The sequence below is a fragment of the Periplaneta americana genome, chromosome 1 (assembly GCF_040183065.1).
Source record: "Periplaneta americana isolate PAMFEO1 chromosome 1, P.americana_PAMFEO1_priV1, whole genome shotgun sequence".
NCBI lineage: Eukaryota > Metazoa > Arthropoda > Insecta > Blattodea > Blattidae > Periplaneta > Periplaneta americana.
Genome location: NC_091117.1, coordinates 92,952,194 through 92,976,756, shown reverse-complemented (window position 1 = coordinate 92,976,756; position 24,563 = coordinate 92,952,194). Strand labels below are relative to the sequence as shown.

The 24,563-nt window shown below is 34.8% G+C and overlaps 1 protein-coding gene across 2 annotated transcripts in view; it reads right to left on the bottom strand.

Moving 5' to 3' along the window:
- Window positions 1-24,563, bottom strand: part of LOC138698373 (acetyl-coenzyme A transporter 1) — a 104,401-nt gene that overhangs the window by 68,145 nt on the left and 11,693 nt on the right. For both annotated transcript variants that reach the window (XR_011331855.1, XM_069824248.1), the window contains exons 2-4: window positions 21,783-22,081; window positions 11,037-11,191; window positions 10,160-10,356 (exon numbers count right to left, since the gene is read on the bottom strand). Coding sequence is in view for 1 of the 2 variants with exons in the window: in XM_069824248.1 (XP_069680349.1) it covers window positions 10,160-10,356; window positions 11,037-11,191; window positions 21,783-22,081 (651 nt within the window). In the remaining variant the exon portion in view is untranslated. The remainder of the gene's footprint in view (window positions 1-10,159; window positions 10,357-11,036; window positions 11,192-21,782; window positions 22,082-24,563) is intronic.

Genomic DNA, 24,563 nt, shown 5'->3' with positions numbered 1-24,563 from the left:
ATTACATAACAAAAGTTTCTTTAAAAGATTTCCGATAAGTTTTATTCTATGCAAAATTTTGATAGGACTACTATTACTATGTTGTACCGAAGTACATAATATTTCCGTGCAGGAATTCTGCATTAGCATATGGCGAGATATATCCGTTTTAAAATAACAATGCTTTTTATATCATGGCCAGGTCAGATTAAAATAAGAGTAATAAAGATGAAACAAATGACTCTGCATTTATTTAAAGAGGCCTTGGAGTCCTTGGACAATAATCGGATTAATATATGGATGATATCATATGTGTTTATAATATACGAAATATCTATATATTTAATTTGAACTGTGGCGGAAAATTTTATGAAAACTATACATCCTGTGAGGTTGTGTGATGTCTCTATCGAAAGCTAATAATATTAATATTGCGGGAAAATCTAAATGGTTTGTAGCGAAGTTCATGAAAAGCTTTATATTTAAAAAATGTGTACGACCGTCGCAGTAATGCGTATACCGTAGGACATCTTGCATTTCGTTTCGTAGTGTTGTGCAGAGGGCCGTGGTTCACATAATGTACTTTATCTTCATTTGTGTTATTAATATAGCTTTTTGAGGTTTTTTGAAAGTCACAAATAGTGTCAGTAATGTGGGGCTTTGTGTATAGGAAAGGCTACGTTTCAAACAATGAAATTTCAAACATCGTGTTTCCTTAAAACGTTCACAAATGTAGTTATCAAAGTCTTCTGTACACGCGCGATGTTGATGTCACAATATCATGCTTTTCGAGACCTCGATACCATAATAATGGTTTGTTCATCTTTCAACTGTCACACATTGTTTTCGTGCTTCAATATAGTACGTGTGTTTTTTATCTGGCATTACTTAAAAAGTAATAGTGTTGTTACATTGTGAATTTAGTTCTTCTTTATTAGTTCATTATTATGAGTGTAGCTGGTCGACGAAGAAAATGTGGCAGAACGTTTAAAAATGTAACTGCATTAAGAACTCATAAACGACTATGTAGAAAACGATGTTTGTAACAACGTTTCAAGAAGTGAAATTATGCATGAAGACAGTATTACATATTACGATGTAAAAATTTAAAAAATATGTGCGTCCATCGCAGCAAAAATATACACCATAGGACATCTTGCAGTTCATTTCGTAGTGTTGTGCTAAGAGCCGTGGTTCACGTAATGTACTTCATCTTCATTTGAGTTATTAATAAAGCTGTGTTAGGTTTTTTTAAGGTCATGAATAATATCAGTAATGTGGGACTTTGTGTACAGGAATTTTATTGTGGTTTTCAATCTCTATCAAGCAGCTGTTGCTGCTACAAGCTACTAGTTATTATAATTATAAAGAGAGCGTATTTGTGTGTTTGTATAGGCAATCTCAGGAAACTATTTAATAGATTTAAATAGGCTAATTCTTTCATCATTGGAAAGTGTAGTTCCTTTAGATGGACATAGGCTTTATGTCATTACAGAAGCTAATGAGTGAATCAAGGACTGGGCACAAATGTATATAAGGTAGGATTAAACAGAACCTTACGCACAGAAAACTTCATATATTGTCGAAGCTATATGTACTGCAGTTAAATTTAATGCTATTTGGAGGTATCGTACTGAAATTTTATGTCTGATTTGTGTTGCGTTTTTTTATGAAAGAATGAAAGTCAGAGATGGAATAATTTTACAAATATAGGCCTACACGCGGCACTTATTAAGTATTAATTATTCAGTAACATAACAGTACATATTTTTATTTCTTGCATGACTTGGGGTTTGTAGGCCATCTCAAACCCCAAACTCCATCCCTCTGAGCGTGAGATCTTATATACTCGGTCAACTATGGCCGGATGTTACAATAAAAACAATTAACAAGATAGATATTTTAGTCATAACGTCATACAATAGCAGATGAAACTATGAAGTAATTACATAATTGAAATACGACTATTTGCTTTAGGGAGCATTCGTTTTCGTTGCAAGAATAATTCGTGTAACATGTTTGTAAATTAGTCTTGAATATGTTGCGGTGCTGGAAAAGTTTTTCTTCCTGAGATTCAAGAGCCCTCACAACCAATTAAAAACTTAGGTAGGTACTTATATAAGTACACAAGTTTTAAATAATATAGGGCAGTACAACATCTTATTTCAAATGGTATCATTTGGTGACAAAACCTTCTTCCAGCTGAGAGTAAACGACCTTCAGTTCTTACAAATATATTCTATTTCAGACGCTGTTAGATCTAACGTAATACCAAGCTTAAAAGTATAATTAATAGAACAACTCCATAACTTATTGCATGGTAATAACAGTTACATTCATAGTTCTAAATACAACTTTGAAAGTAATTCAGGAGCAAACGATTTATAATTGATAATAAATTATTAACTAACAATAACAAAGTTGTATTTGGAAATATAACAGATTTAAGTCAACGATATTTATTTATAACAAGTGCAGTGAAGCGCGTGGGTACGGCTAGTATGTAAATATATTTAGTATCATTATTACACCATTATTATCACTACTACTGTATTTTTCTATTATGTATAATAAGTCTAATTCTGTACCTAATACTTTTTCATTTTTGTATTTCTTTGTATTAATAATAATAATCCGTGGTGTTACAGCCCGTGAAGGGCCTAGACCGACCAGCCGGCTGCTGGCCTCATGCCCACATGCCGAAGCAGAGGTGGACGATCATCCAACCAGAATGGAGGTATCGTGTGGTTAGCACGATGATCCCCCCAGCCGTTATAGCTGACATTCGCAACCGGATTTTGCTATCTATCGTAGCTCCCCAAGTGCATCACAGTGCTGGGTGTTCACCAGTCCCATACACTGGCCGAAATTTCATGAGAAAATTTCTTCCCCCATGAGGACTCGAACCAGCACACATTCTGTAACGTGAGTCCTAGGCAGGATGCCTTAGGCCATGGCATGGGACTATTTCTTTGTATTACTAATACGAGGGCTATTCATAAAGTAACTTCCATTTTCATATAGTGTGCGTAACAATAGAGACAGTAGCGCCTCTCTTGCAGTGGAGTGTACCTTGAAGCAGTATGCGTCGAGCAGTGGTAGAGTCAAGGTCGTGTCTTTGTTCCTCTCTGAGCCACGCACTGTCAAAATGTGTGCTGCAATAGCAAGTCCCAGCAGGTGTGAGATACGTTCTGTAATAAGATTTCTTGTGGCCAAAAACTGTAAAGCTAGTGAAATCCATCGCCAAATTTGTGAAGTTTATAGACCAGACGTAATGAGTGAAGGTGGTGTAAGACAATGGTGCCATATGTTCAAAAAATGTGCGAATCAATGTTCATGCCTAAACTCCTTTCTGAGGAACAAAAGGCTCAATGAATGGGAGCAGCCCTGTCCTTTCTTGAGCGTTACGAAAGAGAAGGTGATGCTTTTCTCAATCAGATTGTGACAGGAGATGAGACTTGGGTGCGGTATGTGAATGCAGAAACAAAGCTTCAATCAATGCAGTGGGGCCATACTCACTCCCCGAAAAAACCCACAAAGTGTCGTCAAACGTTTTCCACGAGGAGACTCATGGCAACTGTCTTCTGGGACAGAAAAGGAATTTTGCTAGTGGAGTTCTTGGAGAGGAATGCCACAATTAATGCTGAGTGTTAAGGCTCATTCACAATGAAAATTAAACATAACATAAGCGTTAACTTAAGAATATAAACGTTACATTAAAATCAAGAAGTCATACCATCATTCACGATGGGAACATAAACATAACCGCAAACATACTTAGTAACCATGGAAACATAACAACGACGCCATTTTCTCATATTCTGTCGTATACTTCAGTGCTCCAAGATTGTGTTCTGTTTGCAAATCACGTAAGCATAAACATGAAAGTTTGGAGTTTGCAAACTTTCATGTTAACGTCTTACGGTAACGTTTATGTCAATGCTTATGTGAATCATTGTGAATGATCCCATTTGGTAGCATGGGCGCAAACTTCTGTGTTTATGTTACGGTTATGTTTAATTTTCATTGTGAATGGGCTTTTACTGTAACACACTAACAAACTTGAAAAGGGCCATTCTAAACAAACGTCGTGTCACGTTGAGCTCTGGGATGATTTTCCTAAATGATAATGCCCAGCCGCATACAGCACGTCGTACTGCGACCAAACTGCAAGAGTTCAACTGGGAAATATTGGATCACTCTCCCTACAGACCAGATTTGGCGCCTAGTGATTACCATCTCTTCATGCACATGAAGAGCTTTGACGATGACGAAAAGTTGAAAACCAGTGTCGTAGGTTGGCTTCAGTTGCAGGTGGCCAAATTCTACGATTGCGGAATTTCAAAGCTCGTCAAACATTACGACAAGTGTCTCAATGTGACTGGAAACTATGTGGCAAAATAAACTAGTGTGTATACTTTCAAACGTATTGTAACCCAATTCTGTAACATCATTCACAGCTTTGTAAAAAAATTAATGGAAGTTACTTTATGAATAGCCCTCGTATGTATAGCAGGCCTGGTTTCAACACAGCTGCCAGAACAGCTTCACAATAATCAAAGGAACAGATATCTACTTTCCTTTCTGTATATTACTTATTCTCTACATTATACTATTATACATTCAACCAGAGCTAGTAGCTCTGACAATTCACGATCCGCCACAGCTCCGAGCTCGGCCCTGACTATTTCTCCGGGCCTCTTCTCCGAGAGGAAAAGCGTGTTCTGACGTCACAACTCGATCAGTTGGTAATGACTGCTCTAACCGAACATCTGTCGAGAATGAATCTGACAAAGGACAGAAGCTGTCTATTATATAATGACCATAGTATGATCTTAAATAAAGAACACCTTCTAAACTGTAGGAAGCTTGATAGAAATTAACAGAAGACAGGGAATTTAGAAGGTTTTTATTGGGAAGATAAAGGGAAAATGACTTGGGTCAACGGTCCCAAGCCATTAGATACAACAAATTACTTCCTAAGTTTCGAACAGGACCAGGTTTGGGAAATGTACTCTTGTCAATTTTACAAACATGTTGTTATTGTTTTCTAATGCCAAGCGTTTGAAAATAAAGTCATTTGACCTCTTGCACTCCAATATTTTTACTTTTATTTATTTATTTATTTTTTTTTTTGGGGTGAAAATGGCAAGTTGTTGCCTAACAAACATTCAACATAGCATCACCACCGAAGAAAACTGCACTCAACTGGGTGTCTACATCATGGAAGAAATGAACTGAAGTCAACACTGGCTGAATGTTTGAGAAGGTTCTGCAATTTCCAAAATGGAGCACCAAGTGCATGTCTTTGGAGTGGATACAAAAAGAAAAACAGTTTTTGCCATATGCTGAACAATATTGGTGCACAGGCATCTCACAAGCAGATAGTTCACAAACTTAATGTTTCAGATTATAATTTGCACTTGCAGTATTACACACTAGTGCTGGCACAATTGTATGAATACCATATACATCCCGTGCCCCTGAATAAGCTGCGCACTCCACTTTTGAAATGAAAAAAAAAAAGAAAAAAAAAAAAATTAAAACCCACAAATTACAAAAATAAAACTTTCAACAAATTTTTTCAAGACAAATTAAAAATAATTAAACACAAATACAGTTTAGTTAACAATAAATTTTATCCTGAAACTGGATCTTCCAATCTCTGATGCAACTTTCACTTACACCAAATTTACAGGCTCTAACATGATTTCCATGTTCCTTTACGTTCATTGATAATTTTAAGTTCTTAGCTGCAAGTAAAGAATCGCAATCTCATACTATTCATCTTCATCATCATCATCATCATCATCATCAGCTCTACATCCTGGTTTGGGCCTTGGTTTCTGTCAGGACTTTCCTCCATTTCTTTCCATCCCTGACAACTGCCCATCAATTCTGAATTCCAAGTATTTTCTGGTCCTCAATTACACCATCCATTCATTGAAGCTTTAGTTGCCCAGTACTTCTTTTTCCTTCCAGCCTACATTCCATACTTGCCTAGGAATCTCATTATCTAACATTATTTTAACATGACTCCCCCATTGTAGTCTTGCTCTTTAATTGCTTCATTATTATATCTTAATCTTCGTTCTTCTCTTTCTTGTAATGGACCACTGATACTACACAGTACTTTCCTTTCCTGTATACAGAGTGGAAGTGAAATAACCTTGCAGATTGAAAGGGATGATAGGGTACACTGAAATTAATAGAAAACCTATATTACGTTTTGTAATTAAATGTACAGTTAATTAGAAAATTCAGTTTGAAGTTTCAGCATTCCAGCAACATCGCCACTAACACACTCTATTCATGATACAGATGTAAGAGGTCAACAAACTCAATGGGTCGATTTCTAAAACATGGACGAAATCGTGGTTCCAAACCTCGGCTTTTAAACTGCGATCGAGGTCTGAATCCTTACGCAATTTCTAAAACGAAGTTGAGACGTGACTTGAGAAGAAACCGAGGTTCATGGGTTTTATATATGGCAACGCAGCTAAGAATCGATTTTTATTCCTGTAAAAAGTCGATATTAGAAAGAAATGAACATCAGGATTAATATTTTTATTGAATTGCAGTACGTCACATTCTTTTGTTCTCAGCTAAGGTACTGTCATATTTACTAATTTACAGAAATCTGTGCTTCTAAAATACTAGCATTACTTAGTATTTAATGGGAACGGATTTTTAGGTACCAGAATGATATTGCCCAAAATTAACACAAGTCGAGCATTTATGTTGCACTTTATCATTTGTTCATAACTAGTACCAACATTAACTACCTGAAAACCCGGTTCTAAGAAATTAATAACCTAAATATTAACTGGATTAAAATTTAAATTGAAACTAAAATGTAGTATGGTTCTATTTTCACATATAATAGGCTAGTACTACATGGAAAGCCCCATTAGCATAAAATTTAAAATAAGAACACAAAATCACGTTTGCTTCATATTCTTGTAGGCCCACATCACTTTCGACTATTAAATAAAATGTCCAAAACTACTGTAAAGACTAAAATTAAGATATATTGTCTTATAGACATAAAGATACTACAGTGGCCTATAGTGGACTTTATGTTGTCAGCAAACATCTGGATACATTAAGAAGATTGAAGATAGACATAAAGGTATACTTAATATAATATATTATTATATATTACTTCCTTCAAAGCAACAAGAATGTGTCAGCCTGCCACCTCTTGCATTTCATTGCAGATTATTATTTAGCATTCTTGCTCAATTTTGCGTTGATTCCTTCGATAATTGAAATATTCGCCTGAAACTATCGTCATTATATAGTTACAAAGGATTATTTCTATCTCTCATCACTCTAATCTGGAGATTTAATACTTATAGACACAAATTTTCCTTTGATAATCATCCAGCTATCTACTACCTCCATCTTGTACACATGAAGTCATGGTTTTAAACCTGCCCCAGCTAGGGTCTCTGCTTCAGACCATGGTTTCGAGCCATGGCTCAGAAAAATGAAAAAGACTTCGTTTTATAAATCCAAACGCGGTTTAAAGCCATGGCTGTGGTCTAGACCTCGTTTTAGAAATCTACCCAATGTGTCTCAGTAGATAAGTTGCTCTCTGCCTCGACATTGCCACTTGCTTGCATCGTGCAGTGGCTTGAAATGAGAGGTTTTTAAAATTAAATCTACACAAAAACTGTCCACACCATTGACATACGTCAGAGAGATAAATTATTCTTCATTAGATTTTCTATTGATATGGACAGAAATCACCATCCTACTCGCAATAGTTATCGAATAAGAGGTTGTTAAACATTTGAGAAAAAAAAAATTTTTCTGAAAAAAACTATGAACTTTCCACCAATATAATATTATAGTTTTTTGTTACATACAACATGAGCTATTCACTCTGGAAATCTGCAAGGCTATTTCACTTCCACCCTGTATTTAACCATAAAAATGTAAAACTGGAACAAGGTCCAGGTTTCATATGCATACATCGACACTGGCGTTATCACTGTTTTATAAATCCTGCATTTAGTTTCGTAAGTAAGGTATCTTGATGTAATGTGCTTTTGAAGTTCATAATAGCTTCTATTTTCAGTTTGTATCCTTCACTGATATCTCATACCTTTAGTGGTACTCATTTTCAGAAATGAAAATATAAGATGCACAAACTATAGGCCTACGTTTATCACACCTGAACTAGATTCTGTTATATGTACTACTAATCCAAACGCCATTTAACAATGTTAATAATTGAAATACCCACACAAGAAGATAAGGCATGTGCTATCACCTTAGGAGTTGCACAGGAGGAAAATAGGGCAATGTTGCCAACTTCATTTCGATTAAGTCACGCACCCATATTTTTGTACTTGTATATTTCGGAAAAAAAGTGCACAGGGTATTAGAGAAAATAAGGTCTCCTCATTACCTTCACAATTTATTGGTCGTCCAATGAATACCATGTGTTTAGTGACCAGGTCAATAAATAGAACATGCGTTTTCTAATATGAGGAAGGCCAGGAGTATGCAGAAAGAATACTTCATTCGCAGACAGTGATTGTGTGGGCTGCTGTCTCAAGTTATGGGGACAATGGCATGTACTTCACTGAGAATGGTCGTCAAAATATGGCAAATATGGCAGACTACTATTTGTAAACATTCTGTGTCCTGTAGAATTTGACTTTCAAGCAGCAACTACATACACAGACTGTCGCAAGTTCCTGGAAGACTATTTTTCAATTATCTAGTACATACAGAGGCAATAATTTCACCCACCCTGCAATTCTAACCTTTCTTTGTGCAATGTGTACTTCTGAGAAACTGTCAAACAGTTCTTTCCCTACTTCACGCGATAGAATCAATTTTGACAGAGCACTGATCATGTACTACAGAACACTACACAGAAAGAGGCTCGAAAGTGGTTTCCAATATCATAAAAAGCATTAAATGTTATGCTAGTAATGGCAGTTGTCCTATGGAATATATCATTGTGCAAACATAATCACTGTTGTCCTGCCAGAATCTGTTCTTAAAACAAAATACATATACCTTCGCCATGATTACAATATTTTATCTCAACATAAAGCAATATTTTATGGTATCACACTCATTTCATTTCACCTTAGTAAATATCACATTGTAAACATATTACAGTAGAAATCCTCGTATCCGGCAACTGTGGGACAAAGCCAGTGCAGGATAACTGATTTTGCCGGATAATTGGAAAATACATTTATAGGTTATGTAAAGGCATACTGTACTGCACAAATTTTTTTCCATGTTGAAATTTAGTAATTTTCATATAGATATTTAAAAATAAAGTTTTGAAATACGTACAATGTTTACTTTTAGTACTGAATATGGTAATGTACATTCATGAGTTCATAATTATTGTAATACCTAGTACACTTACCTACTTACAATTAGCTTTTAAGGAACCCGCAGGTTCATTGCCGCCCTCACATAAGCCCGCCATCGGTCCCTATCCTGTGCAAGATTAATCCAGTCTCTATCATCATATCCCACCTTCCTCAAATCCATTTTAATATTATCCTCCTTGTAATATATAATAGCGTAATACACAATAACGTAAAAAATACCAAACGTCTTCGTAATCTTATGATAATTTTAAATAGCAGCCATGTGACGTGAAGAGCAGTGTAGCCAATGATGCAACTATGAAAATGAAATAGTGTTCGATGATTTGAACCTCTTTAACATATCTCTAATGTCTTCTTGTTTATATATACTATCTATCACTTGAATGAAACTTTTATGCACTGTAGGAACAGAGGATTTCACACTTTCCTATTTAAACTCGTCCAACACCCCTTCGAAACAGGCGAGTTCAAGTGATAACTTTAAAGATATCGTCTCTATGCATTGTTTGTAAGGCCGAAGTGACAGCTTACCAATGCTACCAGATCTACTCCAGGAACATAACGAGGTTTTCTGTCTATGTTTTCACGCATGAACAATGTAAAGAGTAAATAATATGCAGCATGTCCGATCCACGAAAACCACTTACATCTTTGTCTGACTCTTCCCTTTCGCATGAATGACTTTTTTTTTGGCATAGCCAAAAGTGCCGTTGTTTTGGTATTGCCAGTTATTTGGGTGCCAGATATGAGGGATTTTACTGTAGAACATTAATTTAACAGTAATGACGAAATGATTCCTATTTCCTTACCTTACTTGTTAGAAGTATAAGAGCAGTTGTGCGTATAGAAGGCAGCTTTGTTATATTCCACAAAAGGTAATATGTTTGTGCTACTCCTAGATCAGACTCTGCTTCTATAAGTCTTTCAGTAGCAGAACATTCTCTCTTGAACAATGCTACTAATGTAGTTGAAAGTAAGAAAATAATACCCCAAAAGTAGAGGAAACCTAAAAACAGACAAGATATTATGCAATACACAGTCAAACTCAACATTTTATCAGCTGATAAAAGGTTCATTATGGAACATAGATATACCTGTGAACTGAAAGCAATTAATATATAAGACATACAATGTTGAGACATGGACATTTACAAAAATATAAATTGCAAGCTGCAGAGATGAGATTTCTGAGAGGAACTGTGGGCAAGACGAATGAAATGTCACTGAGTGAATTTCAAATAATAGGTACTGTGATACTTTCCGATTGTTCCAATATTGAATGTTGAATAAAAATTATATTTCATGTACATCGTTCTCAGATTAAATTATGTATAAATATGGATACAGCAGTTTAGAAAATTTCTCTTCTAACCATCATCTCACTCATATTCTATCATAAATGGCTAATGAATCCTGTCTTACAGATGCACGAATCATGGACTAACATAATTCTATAAAGGTCTTAATTGATTATGAATGACTGCAGGCATGGAAACCAAACTATCAGTTTCAGAGAAAAGACTATCTTCAGATGTACTAAAGGCATACAAAAATCTAATTGTCAGTATCAGTGATGGTGAACAACATGTTATTTACGTGAACACCTCAAAATGTATTTTTTTTTTATTTGCTGCATTACAATATTTCTTATACACTTCATATCATAAGAAATAAAAACAATCTTACCCGGTAGTGTCACAATTCCAGTTTCCATTGGTTCACTTCGCAGATAAGTGTTACAAAATTCTGCTGACTCTAACCCCACAAACAAGACATAACCCAGAAAGTATCCTGCTGTTTGTCCAACACTGTTACATGTAGATGCATGACCAACGTTACGCCTTAAAACAGAACAAACATTTCATACTACATACCGTACATTCTCTCAGTACTCTTACAACATTAATTCTCTGAAAACTCAGAAGTATATAATTATTGAGATGAATTCTACCATTCATTAGGACACACATATTGCTTACATTCTGTATGATGATAGCAGGTGATATGCCCGAAGCTAAGTAAATTTCCTTACGCAAGGGCCCCGCAAGGCTGTGGTTATGCAAACCACAACTCTCCTTAGGTTTATTAGACAGGAGTGATACTGCGGCATCTTGCCTATTGCCTTCTGCAGTGTGAGAATGAAGGACATAACAGAATACTTAGTCTCATGGATGGAAGAGTAATTCTTCCATTGTCCACACAGGGAATTGAACCACAGACTATTGGGTTGGGAAGTGCACAAAATCCACATAGCCACAATGGCAGACACATTTTGTACAAGGGATGCAATTTTGGAAAATTAACACAATTAAATTATCATAGTACAAAATGAACAAAACTGCACTATATAACTACATAGCAATTTGTCTACTGGTCATGCCAATGCAAGAAACATACTACTGCACATGTTATTTGTTCACTTACGCACACTATTGCTGTGACCTTGGTTGTAATAGCAGCAGTTTCTATGAACATGTCAATCGAATGTAATATCTGGGCCAGGCTAAAAACAGGTTATCTGAATAACATAGCCAATTTTAGTGACAGAAAAACATCTTCAGATAAAAGTTGCTGGCTTGAAGTGGAACATTTTTTTTCCTTCTGGAGAAGGACCTATATGCAAGAACCACAACCTTATGCTTGTTGTGCAACCTCCTTGTATTGAAATGATTATTGAAGTCCTTAGAACCGCTCTTCAAGCAAGTGATTCACTGCATGGTGCCATCTTATCGATTTGGTTTTGGCATCCAGTTCTGACAAAGTTCGCAAATGAGTCATTCCATGTCAAATTGAACACCTACGAAACATGACAACTTAATATTTGCTCCAATTTTTTTTATATATTCTATTGGTGAAATTAAATAACCCATGTGTAATTTTTTCGGACTGACACAATTATTTAGACATTTATTAAATGTTACTTTTTCCATAAGTTAGGATGCAACGTATTATGAAAATGGTTATACTGAAGATTCTATAAATCGTAGAAAGTTCGTATTTATATCATTTTAAAGTGCAATAATTGCAGTATTATATACTAATTTTTAGTGTTCAATCAAAATATAAAATGGGTCCCTTTTAGGGGGTTATATTTTTAAAATACATTTTTATGTATCAGGGATCTACTTCTAAAAAGGAAAAAAAATATCATTATATTCTTTGAAATGTTTTACGTATTGATGGTGTCTTCGGGTCGGAACGTTCGGATTGAGTGAGACCGCACGCTGGAACATGCAGCTGCGATAGCCGCAGTGAGTGTAATACATTATCAGTGGTGTGCTGTTACTTTACGTAAATAAACAGATAACCTCTAGTTCTAAAAGCACGTAATGTCCCTTCAACACTTAGCAGTTTCCCTTTAATTTATCTAACGATAATTCCTAAGTCTTTCGGAGTAAGTATCGTGTTGTGTTGTGTTATGTGCTTATCAAATCAAACACCTGTATACGAAACGTGACCATTTAGTATTTGCTTACATCTTCTAAAATATGTTGTGCAGATCAAAATAAGAGGTCTGTAATTTTTTCTGGGATCATACTGTAATATTTTACTATTTATACTCTTATAATTATATGACAAATTCATGCACGACGCAGTATGAAAATGCTCATTGTTAAGATTCTATGCATCATAGACGTTGAGTGTTGCTGTCATTTGAAATGGGAACAAATGGAATATTATATTATTTGATTTATTGATGGGGTTGTTTTAGAGGGTCACTTTTTAAACAATTATTTTTTATAACAGCTTATCGGTACTTTAAAAATGCAAAAAGAAAGTATAATCTATTATATTTTACATAGAACTACGCTGATTTCAGGTTGCTTTCGAATATATTGAAGATGTGTGAGAGCTTAGTGATGATTGAGAATCGTCAATAAAGCAGACAAAATTATCTAAAAAAATATCCGAAACAAAAAAATCCAGAAAGTTACAGATACACTTAAACATAAAATCTTTCATATCACAGAAGACACAACTTCAGTTGAAAATTCAAATAATTCCGATATAATACAGAAATTGATAAACTTATTTCATGAAACAGACGACAGAAATCTCAAAATACATATATTAACAATTTTTGAAAGTTGGTCCTACAGTAAAATTCAACAACATTTTAATATGAATATGAATTTCTAAACAAGTAGGAGCAGAAAAGGGGATTTTGGTTACGCCTAATCCTAAATCGGGAAAAAGTTTGGGAACATTTGTAATAGAGAAGGTTGTTCAACTTTATAATTCTATGATGTGAGGAGGGTTATGGCTTGCAAAAAGAATTGTGTTTCAGTTAAAGAAGATGGAAAGATAGTTCACGAAGAGAAAAGATTAATACTATGTAATCTTAAGAAAACTTACCAGTGTTTCAAAGAGCAATATCCGTATATCAAAATAGGATTTTCAAAAATTTTCAAACTCAGACCAAAGGAATGTTTACTCTATGGAACAAGTAGCACGCATTTAGTTTGTGTCTATGTTCATCAAGAAAATGTTAAATTAACGCTTGATGGAATTAATAATATCATTTATAATATTCCTTTTAAATTTTTACCATTAGCGAATACAAATAACTTAGCTATATTTTCTACTCAAGGTACCAACAAGCAAAAGTGGTACGAGGTATCTTACAGCTTCATTCTTTTGTTCCACTGACACAATCTCAGGCCATAATAAAGAACTATTCACTTCAAAGTGAGAGTAAAGTGGTGGACATTAAATAGAATTGGTTGTAGATGATTAGTTTTAAAAGTGCCGTGTTGTGTAAACTGTAGTTATCATTCTTACAAGTGTATATTTTACAAAAACAATATTTAAATACAGTACTATATTACATAAATTACGCGAAAGAGTGATATTCTGACCGTAGAACAGTGTAAAGTGGTCACACGACTCTCATCCAGAGCTGCACTTGCAAATCATCTTGCAACAGTACTTACGCAGCCCGCGCACTCAAGACGCGCAGCTTGGTGAATCATTTAATTATTCTTCAACGGTTGAGAGTAGCGTTCTGATTTTTTTAGGGGTGATTAAAATAATTTCAAGGTATTTAAGGAAATTTTTTTGTAATTTTAAAGCAAGTCGCAGCCATTAAAACATATTTTTATGTGTTTAAATGTTTTTTTAAAACAAAGTTAACAAACTTATATTTTTATATTATTATGCGAAGAACAAAGTATGTACTATCACCTTCAAATTGAGACAAAGAGCAAATCTCTGTGATGATTATTAGTGGAGATAATCACGTTTAATAATAATGATGCGCGAACTATTTCAGAATCTTTGATAACACATATCTACTACAATAATCGATATAGACAACAATAATAAAACATGTATTTACTTTTTTCAATCCATAGAATGTGCAAAATTTGTTTTATTTAAATCAGAGACATGAAAGTCAATTCGAGGTTAAATTTGTGCGATTTGACGTGGAATGACTCAAATACCCATTAATATGCAGCCTCCTCAGAGCAATGGTATCTGTTTGCAATTCATGAGCTTGCGTTCTGCTGATCCTTTAACCTGATGATCGCAGCATTGCAGATTCTGCGACTCACCAAGGTGCATCTATCCAAGGGAGCTACACTCCCTGATCTGCCATAATCCATTGTAAAAGCTCCTATGGCTCTCTGGGATTTGTGTAGCTCCCCCAGGCAGAATGACATCTGTAGGTGAATCCTGGAATCACGTTTGCCATGATCTCCTGGTCGACCTGAAACTATAATGATAAATTAAATAGAAGTTAATGAAGACGAAAAGAGTCCAAGATCCAATGCTGTAAGTTACCCAGCAATTCTGCTTCAAGTGGTTGATGGAAAACCTTGAAAAAAAAAAAAAAGAAAACCCAAACACGTAACTTGTCCCAACCAGTATTTATATCTGGGCTTGCTCATTTCATAATCAGACAAGCTGTTACTCTACAGCAGTGGACTGAAGGTGGACATAACGTGATATTAACGGTTTTGTCATAACTGGATTTGTAAAAGAAATATGACAGTCAACTACATAATTTTAAATGGATTGATATGTTTTACTAGGTATTGGTATTTAGCTTTTAATAGTGTGTTTAAAGAAGCGTACAACAAGTGTGTTTTGAGGATCATTCAAGATAGTTGAGAGTCAACTTCGAAGAAAAATAATTTACTTCATGGAATCAGAACATTAAATAGCAACAAATATTTACATTTTTTAACAGAAGTGCTGCCACAATTATTAAGACATTTCACCAACATACAGCAATTCATGTGGTACTAACAAGACCGATGTTCTGCTCATTCTGCATGAAAAATTACAGCAGTTCTTAACATAAAATTTGAAGATCATTGGATTAATCGGTCCTCACACATAAAATGGCCTGCACATTCACTAGACTTAACAATGGACTTTTATTTGTGGGGGAAATTAAAACAAGTTTACCAAGAAGTACCGTAGGGCTCCAGTGATATGAAAGACTATATAACACAACCTTGCTCTGCGATAAGTTCAAATTAAATTTAACATGGAAAGTTGTCTCCACAGAATTGCTTTACAGCAGGTATCAATGCTTAAGGTCACCATTTTAAACACATAACATTATGTTGTAAATCAGTTACCGAAATGTTTGATTTGTTCTTTGATGAAAGTATTGTTCATCATTGACCTTCAACAACTTCTAATGATTGGAACAAGTTACTTGGTTGAGGTTTTTCTGGGGGTTTCCCTCAACCCATTAAGAGCAAATGGGTAACTTTCGATGCCGGACCCTTAACTCATTTTGCTGGCATTATCACCTTCATATTATTCAGATGCTAAATAACCATAGATATTGATAAAGCATTGTAAAATAAACCACTAAAAAAAACTTTGAATGACCTTCAAACATATGCAATGCATGTGTCTTGAAATGCACTATTAAAAGGTAAGTAATAAAACATATCAATTTATTTACAATAATGAAGTTGACTGTCATACATTTCCTCTACACATCCACCTACGAATAAACTATCACATTCATATGTTCCCCTTCTAGTCAAGAAACTTTCGTCTGAAGAATTTTCTTCTATCACTGCTAATGCTCGTGTTTTTCAAGTGGCCTGTTTCAAGTGATTCACCCAGTATAACGCACCAGCATAGCCAGGCAACATTCAAAACAAGCGCTTCTGTTTCAGCTCGCACATGATGTCATCATTCTACATGACTTAATCCTCACTCCAGGCTGACAGGTAGGAGCATTTGGTTTCAGTGCACTTTGAAATGTATATTGTCAGGCTGTAGCCTATAATGAAACTTTATTCACATAATATTTATGGCATACTGTTCACTGGATGACTATAGCTCGCCCACAATAAATCTGCAAGTGGGATTATTGTGAATGGAATATGGAGACATTTTAGGGTGGCCCTTATTTTTCAACTTTCTAAAAATTTTGCTCCCACCTCTCTATCTTATTCAAATCAACAAAAAAACGATGTGTGCAAATTTTCAGCTCAATCAGACAACTACAAGGCGATCCTCATCGATCATGAAGTTTTTAAATTATAGCCTGGAAAATAATTTTCTGTAATATTATTAGATAAACCTATATTATTATTATTATTATTATTATTATTATTATTATTAGCATGTGGGAAAATATCCGAGATAATATCAAAATTGCAGCTGAACAGAGCATAGGTTATTATGAAACTAAGAAAAAGAAACCGTGCTTTGATGAAGATTGTTGCATGGTAGTAGAAAGAAGGAAACGGGCAAAACTGAAATTCTTACAGGATCCAGTTGAGGCGAATAGAGATCATTATTTCAATAAAAGACGGGAAGCAAATCGTATGCTTAGGAATAAAAAGAAAGATTACTTGAAGGAAAAACTGAATGAGGTAGAAACAAATAGTAAAAATAAAAACATTAGAGATTTATATAAGGGCATAAAGGAATTCAAGAATGGATATCAGGCAAGGGTAAACATGATCAAGGATGAGAATGGTGACTTGCTTGCAGACTCTCATTCAATCCTGAACAGATGGAAAAACTATTTTGGACAAATCCTAAATATACATAGGCCAAATGGAAATGATCGGGACGAAATTGGAATACAAACTGCTGAGCCATTTATACCCGAACCCACACTTTCTGAAGTCGAAATTGCGATAGAAAATCTGAAAAATTACAAATCTCCAGGTATTGATCAAATTCTAGCAGAATTAATATAAAAGGGTGTAAGCGCATTATCTAACTAAATTTATAAGCTTGTAATTGCTATTTGGGAAAAGGAAATTGTACCAGAACAATGGAAGGAGTCCATAATCGTACCTATCTTTAAGAAGGGGGACAAGACTAACTGTAGTAACTTTCGAGGAGTATCACTTTTGTTGACGTCGTACAAAATTTGTCCAATATTCTTTTAAGAAGATTAACTCCATATGTAGATGAAATTATTGGGGATCATCAGTGTGGTTTTAGGCGTAATAGATCAACTACTGACCAGATATTTTGTATTCGACAGATATTGGAGAAAAAATGGGAGTATAAGGGTACAGTGCATCAGTTATTCATAGATTTCAAAAAGGCATATTACTCGGTTAAGAGAGAAGTTTTATATGATATTCTTATTGAATTTGGTATTCCCAAGAAACTAGTTCGATTAATTAAACTGTGTCTCAGTGAAACGTACAGCATAGTCTGTATAGGACAGTTTCTGTCAGTTACTTTTTCAATTCACTGCGGGCTAAAGCAAGGAGATGCACTATCACCTTTACTTTTTAACTTTGCTCTAGAGTAAGCCATTAGGAAAGTCCAGGATAACAGAGGGGGATTGGAATTGAACAGGTTACATCAGCTGCTTGTCTATGCGGATGACGTGAATATGTTAGGAGAACATTCACAAACGATTAGGGAAAACACGGGAGTTTTACTGGAAGCAAGTAAAGAGATAGGTTTGGAAGTAAATCCCGAAAAGACAAAGTATATGACTATGTCTCGTGACCAGAATATTGTACGAAATGGAAATATAAAAATTGCAAATTTATCTTTTGAAGAGGTGGAGAAGTTCAAATATCTTGGAGCAACAGTAACAAATATAAATGATACTCGGGAGGAAATTAAACACAGAATAAATATGGGAAATGCCTGTTATTATTCGGTTGAGAAGCTTTTATCATCCAGTCTGCTGTCAAAAAATCTGAAAGTTAGAATTTATAAAACAGTTATATTACCGGTTGTTCTTTATGGTTGTGAAACTTGGACTCTCACTTTGAGAGAGGAACATAGGTTAAGGGTGTTTGAGAATAAGGTGCTTAGGAAAATATTTGGGGCTAAGAGGGATGAAGTTACAGGAGAATGGAGAAAGTTACACAACACAGAACTGCACGCATTGTATTCTTCACCTGACATAATTAGTAACATTAAATCCAGACGTTTGAGATGGGCAGGGCATGTAGCACGTATGGACGAATCCAGAAATGCATATAGAGTGTTAGTTGGGAGGCTGGAGGGAAAAAGACCTTTAGGGAGGCCGAGACGTAGATGGGAAGATAATATTAAAATGGATTTTAGGGAGGTGGGATATGATGGTAGGGACTGGATTAATCTTGCTCAGGATAGGGACTAATGGCGGGCTTATGTGAGTGCGGCAATGAACCTCCGGGTTCCTTAAAAGCCAGTAAGTAAGTATTATTATTATTATTATTTTATTCACTTATTTTGTAACTAAACATGATCTTGTCTTTATTGAATGATTTTTCAATTATTGTTTCAAAACATTATGTGCTGATCTGCTGACTGTTGGTGTAAAGTGGCTTTCAAAACGTTTTTTTCCTAGAGTTGTAAAATGGTATCAACCTCTTCAGGTAGTTCGTCACAAAAGTTAAAAGACTTATGTCTCTCTTATTGGCTACAACTCCAATCAAATCGTTGGAGTCAAACTACCTTCGAACCGGCAAGTTTTAAGAGTTTTCTTCTAAAATGTAAGAGTTGTAAATCTTACAACAAAGGAAAGTGTAGCATCAGTGATTCAAGAAGTTTCCATTTTTTGGCAAAAAGCACGAATCCCTACTAGAAGAATTGACCACTGTGTTGATAAGTTATTCAAACTCTATGATGAATGGAAGGGTTTACAGAAAAATTTGACTAGAACTGCAGGAAGGAAAGAGAAAAAAAAAAGAGATCTTTTTGTGGAAATTATGGACAATCTCTTTGACACAGCTCATTCGGATGCTTTGGGACAGATGAAAAATGAAGAAGATAAAAATTTCTTAATGATTCAGTGCCAAAAAAACGACCAAGCTGCATAGTTAGTGTACATCAAAAACTAAAACACAAGGAAGAAAGAGTGCTGAAACACAATGCAATGGAAACTGCCAGAAAAAAAAGGACTTATGAAGAAATACTAACAACATTTTAATACTCATCAGCTCGCTACATCACAAACTGATGATTCAACATCAAGCAGCCAAAGCAGTGATGGTGGTGACGACAGTGAAAGAACAAAACTGTAGCAGCAGCAGCAGCAGCAATAGTTCCAGCAACTCAAGAGACATTGCAGTTTTTTACTCCCCGTCTCTCTGAAGTTTTTGATAGGTGCAAAATCAATGATAGAAATGGGGTTTACATATTAATGGCTGCTGCAGAAGCTTTCTGGCGTGATACTGAAAACCTGGTAATAAATCGCACTTGTTTTCAACGCCTTAGAAAAAAAATTAGAGAAGCAAGACACACAAATTATTTTTCTTGTTCAAGTGTATGTTCGAGCCTGGTTTTTGTCATCAGAAGGAAGTAAAGCACCTTATCATGATTTCCTATTCATGTGTGAACTGATAAATGATCAGGATATTGATCCAGAAATCAGTAAGGCTGCTGCAAATAAATTTTCCAACCATCTCTGGTACTTAGTTTGCGAAACTGTGGCTCTAACCTTTGATGACAATGTTCCAACAGTGGTTAAAGCAAATATGGCTCAAGTTATAATGGAAGCAGACGAAGGTGAAGAAGAGAAAGAAGAAGAAAATCAACTGAAAAGGGTCATTCTGCACCAAAATGATTTTTCTTCTTTTACAAAATAAGCTGTATTGAGTTTTTGTCTTTTGTAACTCCTGGCGTCCACACCTGTGGAGTAACGGTTAGCATGCCTAGCCGCGAAACCAGGTGGCCCGGGTTCGATTTCCGGTTGGGGCAAGTTACCTGGTTGAGGTTTTATCCGGGGTTTTCCCTCAACCAATATAAGCAAATACTGGGTAACTTTCGGTGTTGGACCCCGGACTCATGTCACCGGCATTATCACCTTCATCTCATTCAGACGCTAAATAACCTAAGCTGTTGATAAAGCGTCGTAAAATAACCTACTAAAAGAAAAAAAAAAAAAAGTAACTCCTGGTAATAACATTTTCTTCACGAGATTTTCTATCAGCACCAATTTCCTCGACAAATACTCTTCAACTTGAAAGGATGATCCTGTTTACAAAAGTAAACTTGAAAAACTTGAGAAGATAGTTGTTGTGAATGACGTTGCAGAAAGAGAAGTCAAACTCATTCAGGATTACAATAACATTCTCACAAAAGACGAAACTGAGAAACAATGTGTTTTACAGATCGTTACCAGACACTGTAAAAAATTACCGAACTGCTATTAAATCCTCTCTTAGAAAAAAATAATGTTCAATGTTCGTTCTTTACATAATGTTTTGATTTTATAGAAATTATTGTTTTAAATAAAAATTTGTTTCTCTTATAAAAGTTGTGTGCGTTACTAAAAAGACCTAATATTTCATAAATTTTTCATCTAATTTCAGGAATTTTTCGAATCAAAATTTGGGAAATTTCATTCCGAATATTTTTAAACAATTGCTGGGGTTGTCAGGATGTCCACATAAATTTCTCTAAGAAGAAGAAAAGGAAATGGTCGAGATAAAGAAGAGTATACTGTTTTTGTATGGAATTAATCGTTGCATATACCATGTTCAAACTTCAAGGCGTTTGAGGGTTGCCAATCAGTTGCCCGATTGAGCTGAAAATTTGCACATATTATTTTTTTGTTGATTAGAACAAGATAAGGGGATGGGAGCAGCACAATTTTAACTTTCGAAAAATTACCTATAGCTAAGGGCCACTCTAAGAGATGTGCACAGTTATAGTACAATCATTTGACATTTAGATTCTGAAGCATGTGCATCACTTAAATTACTCTACTCAGAGTAAGCATTTTTTGTATTTGTCTTCAGTCAAAGACAACCTGTACTAACAGTTATGCTGTTTTCCAAACCCTCAAGTATTTTCCACTTCACCCATGACAACCAATCAGACTGCAAAAAAATCTAAGTGCATTACCGTGTCAAGCTGAAGTAGAGTCTATTTCAAAAGTTTCTTTTATTTTTCCTCGAGTGTTCTAAGTTATAATTCTTATTTGTGTTTTTGGGTCTGATGCCATACAAGTAAACAAGCATTTTATCTACACTCTACAATACATACCTCTGCAGCATTGTCAATGCCCAACCATCAACAGCAATATCTTGTGTTGCAGCCAGAAAGTTAAGGCAGAAAAAAAAGAATGTAAGTGTATTTATATTTGGAGCATGTATATTTGATTCATCACGCCCCAACCAATCTTCAACTTTACTAGATAAAAATATCATGAATAATCCAATCAGGTACTGAGCTGGAATTAGCCATGATTTTCTCCTTCCAAATCGGGCAGAGAATACTGAGTCCACTACAGGTGCCCAAAGAAGCTTTACACTGAAGGGCCAATGAACGAAGCTGAACTGTGCCTGAAAAGGAATATGCAATAATTTTCTTAATTATTCCTTACACTCTGTTCAAATACTTAACATTCTATATTACAATGCAATACAGACAAGTCCTCTGCAAAATGAAAACCTAGAAATGTGACCTTGAGGCACTAGAAAGTTAAAGTGGTTCAGTTTGCACAATATTATAGAGCATCAATTGCACAAGATTATAGAGCAGGAGAACACAACAATATGCTCTGTCTTATTACAGTATCTTGCACTGCTTCTCACTGTATTGTATGCTGCATGAACGAGTTAAGAGTAGTGTTGTAGGGATGGTGGTTGAGAGAGGGTTGACAAAGTCATTAAGCATTGTAGGGGTGGTGATTGAGGAAGGGGTAAGACCTAAAGACGCACGAATGTAATGACTGAGAATATGACTTGCATAAATGTTATCCAGAAGATTCAAATTATAACTCGAACTGTAAAATGTATGCATTCAAGTTAACCCAGACAGAACACAAATAAAATTAATTGTAAAGAAACTGTTTGAAGTTGTATAACGGATACCGGTAACTAATATGTATGTTTAAATTATAATAATGTTCTTTTCAGAAATAAAGTCAGACACACTTTTATTAGAGTAAATCTAAGCATGTATTATAATAATAATAATAATAATAATAATAATAATAATAATAATAATCTATATATATAATTTGAACTGGTAATGGAAATTACGGGAAAACGGCTGAACGGATTTTAATAAATGACCCCTCATTTTGAACCTTGGAACCCAAAGTTTTTCGGAAAAATAGTAGTTTTCAGTGAAATGTCAATTTTCCAACACCATTTTCCTATTTTCCAAAATCCATCTGTCATCAGTTTTGAGAACTACGAGTAACAGCTTTTCAGAATAAGACAGATACTAAAACAATATCACGGAGGCCATGACTCCAGACATGCCAACAGATTCTCTGACATAATGCCAATAGGTCGATCTTCATTTGTCTCTATATTGGTTACTAACAAATTTGCTAACAACTTCAAAACTTCTTACGATGTTATATTATCATGAATAAAATTTACAGATCTGAATTTATGTGGTGTAATTTTCTTAGTACAGCTATGTAATGTGTATAAGTTATTAAAAACTACAAAAACTCAAGGTTTGTTGAAATTATTTCCATTACAAATGAAATATTACAGTTAATTGTATGGTGTATTTTGTCACTGATACACATTGATACTATTATTGATGTATGAAAATGAAACCTTTTGAAGTTATGTAAGTAAACTTAGAGAAATTCTTACATTAGATCTTCATTTCTATAATTTTCTGAGTAAAGGCTATACATACATATGTTACTAAAAGCTACAAATCTTACTTAAGACATAAATATTATTAGAAATGAAATACTTTTATAGTTATAAATCAAGTGGTGTGAGTCTTTTTCAGATATTAATGGCAGTGCGTTGTAGATATGTATATGTGATTCGCTAATTATCCTAGGTAGAGGCATTATTAATTAATTGAGTCATGCTTCCTATTCTGCGTCTTTAAACTGTATCAAATTTATATTCCTTTAATTTAATCGGTCAGATTCGTGAACGCTACCAAGTACATCATTTTACTGTAGGCCTACGAAAAACAGCAGAACATTTCATTTCTTGCTGACATGACGAGTTAGTTTATTTCCCACAGCCAAAAACGAATAAAAAGCTGAAACAATTAATGATTTTCGATTAATGACTTTATTTACGATTTATATATATTATACGATTCTACAACTCTGCTACAGCATCCACCTCATTTTCATCATCTCAACAATGGATTCCCCGCAACAGCCTGTAATGTTGAAAATATGTGGGGAAATATATACATAGGCCTAACTTACAACTCTGATCTTCAGCAAGTACTCATTATGAGATTACGGCCAATAAATACGTCATTGATTGAATATTATTATACTAGCCTTTTAACGTGGCCAAAATGATATCCAGCATTTACTGGTATCTAATACACTTCAAAATGTCATATTCTTGCCAACAATCTGCAATGACCTGAAAGAGCTACTACTTCACTCCCACATGAAAAAACCGTTGATCGTCTTGCTATTGATAGGCCTATTTGCATTTCCGCATTGAAACTCAAAGAAATGAAGATGGATATGTCCAAGAAAAGCATTTGGCATAAAATCAATTCTGAGGGAAGTTAAAAAAAAAAGATACATTTGAGAAGGTTAAACTTCATTGAGTTATTACCTTGCTTTCAATGTTATATATTTCGCGGAGTATGTTTCATTATTATGGAAGCAAATAACTTTCAAAATATCTGATATTCTGTCTGGAAAATAAATCTGAAAAATCTGTATTTAAACTTCTAATGAACTTAGTCTGCAGCATTTGCTGCACAAGCCACTAGTAATATTTCATCTTCCTCAACTGGGTGAGGTTCCCAAAGATAGAATGTTAAACAGTAACATTTAAGGTGTGACATTAAAAATGTCTTACAAGAACG